The 9,888-nt window shown below is 47.4% G+C and overlaps 1 protein-coding gene across 2 annotated transcripts in view; it reads left to right on the top strand.

Moving 5' to 3' along the window:
• The window catches only part of LOC109286686 (cytochrome P450 4B1-like), a 28,158-nt gene that overhangs the window by 9,710 nt on the left and 8,560 nt on the right, over nt 1-9,888 (top strand). The window contains exons 5-9 of one of the 2 annotated variants that reach the window (XM_019501356.1): nt 4,164-4,288; nt 5,352-5,503; nt 6,779-6,885; nt 8,357-8,547; nt 9,693-9,867. In XM_019501356.1, coding sequence (XP_019356901.1) covers nt 4,164-4,288; nt 5,352-5,503; nt 6,779-6,885; nt 8,357-8,547; nt 9,693-9,852 — 735 coding nt within the window. In that variant the 3' untranslated portion in view covers nt 9,853-9,867. Of the gene's footprint in view, nt 1-4,163; nt 4,289-5,351; nt 5,504-6,778; nt 6,886-8,356; nt 8,548-9,692; nt 9,868-9,888 lie in introns of those variants that run through there. The other variant, XM_019501355.1, reaches the window with a different exon arrangement.

Below are 9,888 nucleotides of genomic sequence, written 5' to 3'. Positions count from 1 at the left end.
GGGACCCCACTGCCCACATCCCTCCAGGTCGAACATGACCCATCCACCACCGCTCTCTGGGTGTGGCCCTCCAGCCAGTTGGCGACACATCTGACTGTGTAGGCATCAACGCCACAGTCGCCTAACTTTTTAATGAGAATGGGGTCAGAGACAGTGTCAAAGGCCTTCCTGAAGTCCAGAAAGACTACATCCAACGTGATACCTATATCTAACGATTTGATGACCTGGTCGTAGAAGGCCTCCAGGTTGGTCTGACAGGACCAGCCCCTAATGAACCCGTGTTGGTTGCTCTTAAGCATAATCTCCTCCGCTGGTCCCTTGCAGGTGTGCTCCTGGATAATTTTCTCAAAGAGCTTACCCAGAACTGAGGTAAGACTAACTGGCCTATAGTTTCCTGGGTCTTCCTTCCTCTTTTGAAGATGGGAACCACGTTGGCCCTTTTCCAGTCCTCTGGCACCACACCAGAGCACCATGAGTGCTCGTAAAGTCATGCCAGGGGTCCCACAATGACCTCTGCCGATTCCCTCAGCACCCTGCAGTGGAGATCATCTGGACCTTCTGATTTAAACATATCCAGCCCCACCAGATGTTCCCTAACTCGGTCTTCTCTGACTCTAGGCCTGGCTGTGCCTCTCCTGGAATCTCGGTGGGGGGGGATGTCCTGGCCCCTGCTCAGAAAAATGGAGGCAAAGAATTTGTTAAAGAGGTCAGCTTTATCATCTGGTGCAACCACCAGATTGCCAAGTGTGTCCTGCAGAGGCCTCACGTTACCTGGTGCCTTCTTTTTGCTCCCTATGTATTTAAAAAAAGACTTCTTGTTAGCTTTGATCCTCGTCACTAGACCTAGTTCTGTCTCCGCTTTAGCCTTCCTAACAGCCCCCCTACAGTCTCGAGCAATGGAGGTATAATCCTCTTTGGTGATAGCCCCCCCTTCCACTGGATACATGCCTCCTTTTTGGCTTTCAGGTGTTCCTGAATGCCTTTGGCGAGCCAAGGGGACTTTTGGGCACTCTTGCCCCCTTTGACTCAAGTTGGGTTATTCTTCCACTGCTGCCTTCATCTGTCTTTGCAGACATTGAGAAGTTTGCTTTCTGCCTCTTCCTTGGTGGTGGCTCCTCCCTTCCACCAGGTGTACGCCTCCTTTTTAGCTTTCAGACATTCCTGAATGCCTTTGGTGAGCCATGGGGGGTTTTGAGCACTCGTTCCCCCTTTGATTCACATTGGGACTGTCACCCTTTGGGCTTGGAGGATTGTTGCCTTAAGAAACGACCACTCGTCTTGGACTCTCAACTCCCATACCCTCTGGGACCTCAGTGCCTCCCCAACTAATCTCCCTAATTCATTGAAATCCATCCTCCATAAGTCAAGGGCTGTTGCCTTGCTGCAGGCCTTTGACATCCTGTGCTGGATGGTGAATCCCAGTAGGTGATGATCGCTATCGCCCAGGTGGTCAAGAACCCGCAGTCCCCTCACCAGGTCGTCACCTGTGGCCAGTTCCAGGTCCAGGAAAGCATTTCTCCTGGTGGGACTGTGCACCTCCTGGGCTAGGTGGAGGTCCTATAGCTCAGCTAGGAACCTACATGAGTGATCAGACTTGGCTGACTGCTCCTCCCAGCAGATGTCCAGGTAATTTAGGTCACCCATGATGACCACGTCCCTTGACTTAACTGCCTCTGCAAGCTGACCTGAGAATTCCCAGTCCCGCTCTTCCCCCTGGTTGGGTGGTCGATAGTAGACACCCACCATTAAGTCCCTTTCCCCGCGACCCCCTGTTATTCTAACCCAGAGCACTTCAGTCTGCCCCTCCGACCCTGTGCTGTTTGCAGAGGATGTGTATTGCTCTTTGATGCAGAGCGCCACACCTCCACTTTCCTCCCCGTTCTGTCCCACCTGGACAGTCTGTAGCCCTTGATGTTTACCGCCCAATCATGGGTTGAATCCCACCAGGTTTTAGTACGCCCCACTATGTCCAGCTTTGTGTTAGCTAGCAGGACAGCGAGTTCCTCCTGCTAGTTCCCCATACTATGAGCATTAGTGTAGAGGTATTTAAGGCTTCCTATGGGTGCATGTACCACCCCACCTGATCCCAGGACTATCTGGACCCCTGTCACTTACCTGAGTACTTCTTGTGCTCATCACCTGTCTTGGCTGGGACGTGTCCTCATGTCCCCCCGTGGCCCCGTCCCCCAGTGAAGCTAGTTTAAAGCACAATGTATGAGATCAGCCAACTTGGAAGAGAAGACCTGCTTACTTTAGACAGATAATTGCATTTTAGGTTCAGTTCCCATGGGATAGAGGTGGTTTATGACATAGTTTCAGTGGATAAGTTGAATGCAAGGGAAATCCTTCCCAGCACCTCTCAAATTGCTATAACTGTTTTGTGTGTCTGCATGTCTACCCAGCAAGAGGCCTGGTGTCTCAAAGAATGAAAATCTATCGCTTAGACATATGAAATCATGTGAGATACAGGAAACTTTTGGGGGTCCATGGAGAAGTGCCTGTGCACAAAATGAGAGGGACAGACTGAAAGGGAGACAGAAGGACAACGCAGCAGCTACAGAGACTATCTGGGGGCTCTGGAGTTGTGTTCCCATGAGGAAGCTTCTCCCTCTTCGACAAGGGTGCAGCTTAGCTTCCTGTCTGCGCCCCTTGAATCCATCACCATCTTATATTCCTCATGTTTCCATAGCTGCAAACCTTCATGAGGCTACAGGCCAGCTCCTAAAGTTTACTCGTTCCATTCTTTATGAAACCAAACATGCCTGTTGAAGTCAACAAGCTTTCTGCCAGAGAATTGCTGGAATTTGTCCTTAATGTGACCTTGAGATAAGATCAGAGCAAAGACTCTGGAGCTGCAGATCAGCCAGCACAACAAGATAGGGTGGTACAAAGTATATTTCCAAATTCTCTATGAATTTCCTACTAGTGTGGTGGTATATAATACCAAGGACATGACAAAACACAAGCAATTTGCAAACGCCACCAACATTTCTGCAAATACAGTCTGGCTGTATTTTTGACATCTCATTTGGCTTCACTTGAATTATGATGAAGGTAGTGATGGCTTGGTAGAGGATGCTTGCTATTCATGCAGATGTCGCAGCCTGTAATGGCCAGTCTCATTGCAACTGGTATCTGCAACACAGACAAGAGAGTGAGAGAGAGGGCATTGTCTACACATGTATTTACGTGCGCCTAAACTTACTGTGCCTTTATTTAAGGTGCATTAAGGCAATTTAGATGCACCTGTACACGTGGACATGCTAATGTGCATTAAGGCGCATTAAATTTAGGTGCGAATACCTAAGTTGCATTAGCGCACATGCAGATGTGCTAATGCGCATTATCGCAATGTGTATCCATTGACATACCATGTAAGTGCACTTTAGTGTGTCTATATGTGCGCTAATGCAACTTAGCTATTAGCACCCAAATTTGATAATGCAAATTTAGGCTCCCATAGCCTTAAATCACCATTTTTTTAAGGCACATTAAGGGTGCATATATGTAGACACATGTCCTTAATGTGCCTTAAAAATGGTGATTTTAGGCTAAGCCCACGTAAAAGAGGCGTGTGTAGATGCACCCAGAGAGACTTCTTACACCCTCTTATGGGTCTAGGCAAAGCTTGCTGCAAAAGCCAAGCATAACTCATTTGGCTTCTCTTGCATTGGTGGCACCACAGAAGGGTGTCCTACCCTACCCCTTGGCTGTGCTCCCCTGCGCCTTGGCTGTCCTACAAGCTCAGTGCTGTAAAGACCAGCATGAGAAATGGAGGTTCTTACTGTCCTGCTGGTGAAATCAAACTGTTGTTATTTATCACTCACATCATGGTTGCACATGGACTTCAACCCTGGGTGTGGCTTTAGCGGTCTACATGCTATACTTAAACACAGAAGAAAATGGTTAATCCTGATGTTACTTTGGCCTGGAGGTACTTAAATGATGTATGCCTGGTCTAGCCCTCTACCTAGGGCAGACTTTATCTCTGGGCTGTGCTCTAATTTCCAGAGAGAAGCCAAACAGACAGACCGAGTCCCCGGTCAGTGGGAAATGTGGGAATGAGAAGTTGTATATAATAAGAGGGAATGAACTCCAATTTAAAGGAGTTATTTACTCCCATGAAAATGGCTGCGTTCTCACTTCACTGTCTGCTCCGCTAGGATAAATGGGGGCAGCTGACCACACAGGACAAGTCAGTGGAGATCTTCCAGCACATCACCTTGATGACTCTAGACAGCATCATGAAATGCACCTTCAGTTACCAGAGCAACTGCCAGACCGACAGGTCCGTTGCACTTCCTGTCCTGAAGCAACATTTTGCTGGCCCTGGATGAGCTGTGATTCAGTGTGGTACGACTGGAAATGGGGGAGAGCATTACTGGGAGGTGTTAATGGACCCTGAGACAAATCGCGGGAGACACTGGGCACCTACTACTTCTCCAGGTCTGCAAGCAGAAAGTAGGGGAGCATCCAGATCATGCTGTTGATTGTAGGCCCATTTCGCTACTGCTGGCAGCCCGCCTCGGGATTTAAAAGAGCCAAAGCCACATTATTTGCAGAACGGACTAAAGCAATGTCACTAATTCCTATGATAGATAAACTTTTTTTTAAGGGGTTGGTAAACAAAGTGACATTGTTGCTGCTAATTGCCATGGAGAAAAAAAATCCAAGGACGCTCCACGCGGTACTTACAGGGCTGACAAGTGCTTCTCAAACACTTGACATTAGCTGTAAGCCATGGCATAGCAGTGGGATTCAAAACATTTCACAGGGGAGACTGAAGTACTTTCTTTGGAGCGACTCCCTGGCTGGTATTCTGCATAAAGGTAGAAGAGAGGGTAGGGCTAAGATGCAGAGAGACCTAGACAAATTGCAGGATTAAACCAAAAGAAATCTCATGAATGTCAATAAAGACAAGTGCAAAGTCCTGCATTTAGGAGGGAGCAATCCCATGCACCGGGGCAGGCTGGGGGTGACTGGCTGGGCAGCAGTTCTGCAGAAAAGGACCTTGGGGGGACAGGGGGCAAGCAGCTGAACAGCAGCCAGCAGTGCGCCTGTGGTGCCAAGGAGGCGACCGGCATCCTGGGCCGCGTTGGGAGGAGCACTGCCAGCAGATCCAGGGCAGTGATGCTTCCCCTCTATTCAGCACTGGGGAGGCCACATCTAGATGTGACCCCAGGAGGTCCCTTCCCACCCTCATTTTCTATGATTCGATAACTCATTTGAATCGCCACAAGGCTAAGTATGTTTCTTCCCATGCTTGTCCTCTGGTAAAATTACCATGTCTCTCACTGCAGTTCTACGCCCTGACTAATCTTTACCCATCATCTTTTTGACTCTGCTTGCAGTGACAGTATGTACATCCAAACGATCCTCAATCTCACCCACATGGTGTATCAGAGAATCCAGAATCCTCTGCATCACAGCGATCTCATTTACTGGCTCAGTTCTCAGGGACGTCATTTCAATAAGGCCTGCAAATTAGCCCACCTCCATACAGGTACTTCCCAGTAACCTCAGCCCCGATCTGGTTCCAGATGTGTGCAAGGCCACTCTGCATCCTCCATGAACTCCAACAAGGCCATTTGAGGCATTGTGATAGTGCAATAATGCACCGTATCTGTGCTGGTGATGCTCCTGCCTTGTATTTTACCCCACCTGGGGTTTAATGGAGGTGACTGGCAGCATGATTTGGGTGTCAAGATTATTTCCTTAAGTGATGCATGTTGAAAAAAAAAATAGATCAACTCGACTCAGAGCCTAGATTGACAAAGTGCTCCATGAGAGCGCTTTATTGACATATTTATACAAACTCTGGACATTAACATCAAAATCCTGAAAACCAAAAGGAGGAGAGAGGGGGAAAAAAGAAAATTAAATATTTAAAGGTTTCTACATTCTTTTAAATACATTAGCATTACAAGAGAGCCAATTCCATTACCAATTTCTCTTCCTACAAGACCCTGAATTTTGGCCAGTCACTCGAGCCAAACGATACAGATGCTATGAAAATTAATAAGATTAACTCATAGTTTGGGTGAAGTAGCTGACCATCTCTTTATTATTTGTTTTCCTCCAGGAAAGGGATTATTGGTTTTAAATGGGCCAAAGTGGAATTGGTTTTGTGCTGTGCAACCCATTGGAAGCTCCTTGTTTTCAAGGATTCTCTCTGAATCTTAGCCTTACCCTCTATCCTGCTCCTTCAACATGCACTGTCTTTCCTGGCGGAGGATTATTGGTTATTTATGGGCATTTAGACAGATCTCAGACACCCAAGAACACATCTGAATCAAAAAAACATTTATTTGTCAAAAGTGTTAGCATCACGGTACGTCCTATGTTGCTCACTACCTCCTCTCTGCCAATGTGCTGATTAAAAAGCAGCCATGACAAAGCAACACGACATCAGAAGATGCAGATAGCAGACACACAACAGAATTTGGCTGAACAGAGGTTGCAAACATCCAGCAGGCAGAGAGCTACTTTGCACTATTATGAATGTGTGCAGATAATTCAGGTGGTCACTGCAGTCAGGACTGACTCACTGACGACTTGCTAAAGAAAAGAGGGTAAATCAGAATGAGAATGAGGTGAAGTGGCCCTGCTGCTGCCTGGGTTACTTAAATGTTGTGGAAAACATTTAGAGAGACTCCTATCACTTCAGGGTCCCCATGAATTAGAAAGAAATCCAGTTCTGGCCCATTGGGGTATCCAATGGGTTCCAGGAAATCAAAAGGCAAACATGTCTCTTCAACTTCACCTTTGCCTGTTGTAGATAAAGTGATCAGAGAAAGGAAGGAGGTCCTCAAGGACAAGCGAGTGCTGGAGGAGATCCTGAAGAAGAGGCATTTGGACTTCCTGGATATTCTTCTCTGTGCTAAGGTGAGCATTGCAAAAATTCATCCGATGTATTGGAGCCGAGTAATACGAACATTTCCAAGCGGTATCACAATAAGAGAGCTGGCCATTGTGGAGAGTAGCTTCCTAATGTTGTACTTCCTGCAGAGATAAGGTTAAGACGAATTGGCCCGATTCATCATCCGTCCACAGATGCATTTTCTTGACTTAGAGCAGTGGTTCGCAACCTTTTTTTGTGTGACCCGCTGTTGGGAGCATAGTGCGGTGGCAGCCCAGGGACAGGGATGGGAGAGCTCCCGGCTCACGGTATGGCTTTCCCTTTGCGTGTGGCACCGCTGGCATTGCCCCCGTGACCCTCATTTGGGTCATGACTCAAGTTTGGGCACCGTTGACCTAGAGTATATTGCACAGAAGTGGAGTCAGGTATATAGTCCTGGGCCTGCTGAAGTTTGCAATGTGCCGAGCCACACCTCTATGGCTAAAGCCACACGACTACTAGATCCTCATTCATGTAGCCCCTCTGGCCAGACAGAGTCCCGTGTCTTTTCCTTACAGTATGTGCAGCTGGAAATTTTTATTTGGGGAGTGAAGGAAAACTGATATAATTAAGAGAGCGAGTCTGAGAATGGAAATCCCTTCCCATGATTTTCATTCCAAATCAGGGTGAAAAAAAATTGTAATTTTCACAGGAAGGGCTCGTCCCCCACCCCACCCCTGTGCTCATGTGTGGATACACATGTACACCCTCTCTCTCCCCTCCATATTCCCCCATTGTGGTAGAACAAAAACTGATCTTGGTTTCCACTACCTGAGGATGAAAAGCCATAGAGCAGATCCCTGTAGGGTTGTCACAGGGCCAGGCAGGTTGGGCAATGTTTCGAAGGAAAGAGACATTACCACCGAAACTCCACAGAGCACTAATTCACCTGCTACTATACCCTCTTAAGGGGTCCAACGTCATTCCCTTGGCTTGGCATGCCCTCCACATGGGCTGGTGAAACGGGATGAGAGATGCATGACTTGCTGCTGTGCAACCCATTGGAAGCTCCTTGTTTTCAAGGGGATGCGGGCAGCTAGCAGCCCCTCTTCTGCGGTCCCTCTGTTGTGCATTGGAAGAGAGGGGACTCCTTATGGTCCTGCTCATGTTGGAGAGAAGTTCTGTCCCAGAGTATTTAAACCTCCAAGACTTCCTCTTTAAAATGTTTGATGCTTATACTCTGAGAAGAAGGAAACCGTACTGCAGTTTCCTCAAAGAGACCTCTGATGGATTCCTTGTTTGCTTAGGACAACTAGCATGCACTAGTGTCTGGATGCTGCACAGGATTTCCCCGTGGAGAAGGATTGCCCTCAGGAGATAAGATCTGTCCCACAGTAATTAACCCCCAGGACTTCCTCTGTAAAATGTTTGCTGCATGAGCTCTGAGCAGCAGGAAGCCTCACGGCACCTTTCTGGGAGAGACTCTAAACCCTCAGCTGAGCCCTTGTTTGATTATAGGATGAAAATGGAAATGGATTATCTGATGAGGACCTGCGTGCTGAGGTGGACACATTCATGTTTGAAGGTCATGATACCACGGCCAGCGGGATCTCCTGGCTCCTCTACTGCATGGCCATGCACCCTGAGCACCAACAGAGATGCAGGGAAGAGATCCAGGAGATCCTGGGAGACCGGGACACAGTTCAGTGGTGAGATCTTGAGCACCTTTTTCCTCTAGCTTCTCCCAACCTTGTCAAGATAATTTCCCCCAAAAGTAGTAATATGCAATTTCCCATAAGAGATGTTGCAGCCAGACTATGGGCTGTGACTGCACGTTCAGATTTTTCTTATTCCACATTAAGACTAACACAAGCCAGAACTGTTTCCTTATGAGCCTCTGATGCTGGAGGAGATATTGTGAACCACCTTTGATTCGAATGCTATTGGTGCTATGCGAGTTTGATCCAACTGGGGGTTCAGCCAGTGTACAGACATTAGCATTGGACACTACAGCACTCCACAAGCAAAGACTATCCATGATCAAGAAAAGATCCTTTCAGCATTATTGCAAATGCTGAGTTTGCCAGAAACTGTTGCTATTGCCTTCTTGCTTCTGATAGTAATTAGATGCCAGCAGGGAGTGATCAGAGTTATCCCTGGAGGGCTTCTTCAGGGATCAATCTAAGGATGTTTAATGAGCCCATTGATGCTACAGAAGTAAATATAAAATCACCGCTGATAAAATTTGCAGGTGGTGACTCTGGCAAAGAAATACATGCTGATTTGAAGAGGACAGTCATACAGTGACCACGATTTCATGAACATTTGATCCCACGCAAACCAATTGCATTTGACTGCCCCAAATACACCCCAGTTGCCACTTTGGAAGACCTGTCTTAATAGAAGCTGTTAGGTGCAATATAGAGGTAATGAGATGAACTTTATGGCCCATGGTTCAGAGATGGTCGGTGCAAGAGCATTTAATGGTCCATTTTCTCCTTAAATTCTATGACGATGCAATAAAGCAAAGCTGCTCTAAGCATTTCTATCCTAAACACCTTTTCCCTCTTTTAGCTCATTCCAAAGGAAGGGATTATGCTCTGGGGATGTGGTCCCTTTCTCCAGTAAAATCTGTGCATTGCATAAGAAGTGCCTTCACTCAACCCCTGCCTTGGCTGATATATTGAGACTTCCCTGTCTCCTATCTACTCTAGCTGTGGGGCCCACATTTCACCTTCTGAGTATCCAATATTGCAGATCAGAGCTTAGCCCAAAGATGAATCTCCTTAGGAAACTGGAGCAGTACATTAGCGGCTGCCAGGTGTCCCCACTCTCTGCCTTCGGTTCCTTTCAGGGAAGACCTTGGGAAGATGACTTACATCACCCTGTGCATCAAGGAGAGCCTTCGTCTTTACCCGCCAGTACTACAAGTGGGCCGAAAACTCAGCGCTCCTGTCAAATTTGACGATGGACGGACCTTACCAAAAGGTCTGTGGATGCTGCATGCTCCGTGAACTCTAACAAGGCCTTTTGAGGCATCATGATAGCGC

The sequence above is a fragment of the Gavialis gangeticus genome, unplaced genomic scaffold (genome assembly GCF_001723915.1).
Source record: "Gavialis gangeticus isolate Ggan-Ray unplaced genomic scaffold, GavGan_comp1, whole genome shotgun sequence".
NCBI lineage: Eukaryota > Metazoa > Chordata > Crocodylia > Gavialidae > Gavialis > Gavialis gangeticus.
Note: the sequence above shows the minus strand (reverse complement) of the source record. Positions and strands in the feature narration are given on the sequence as shown.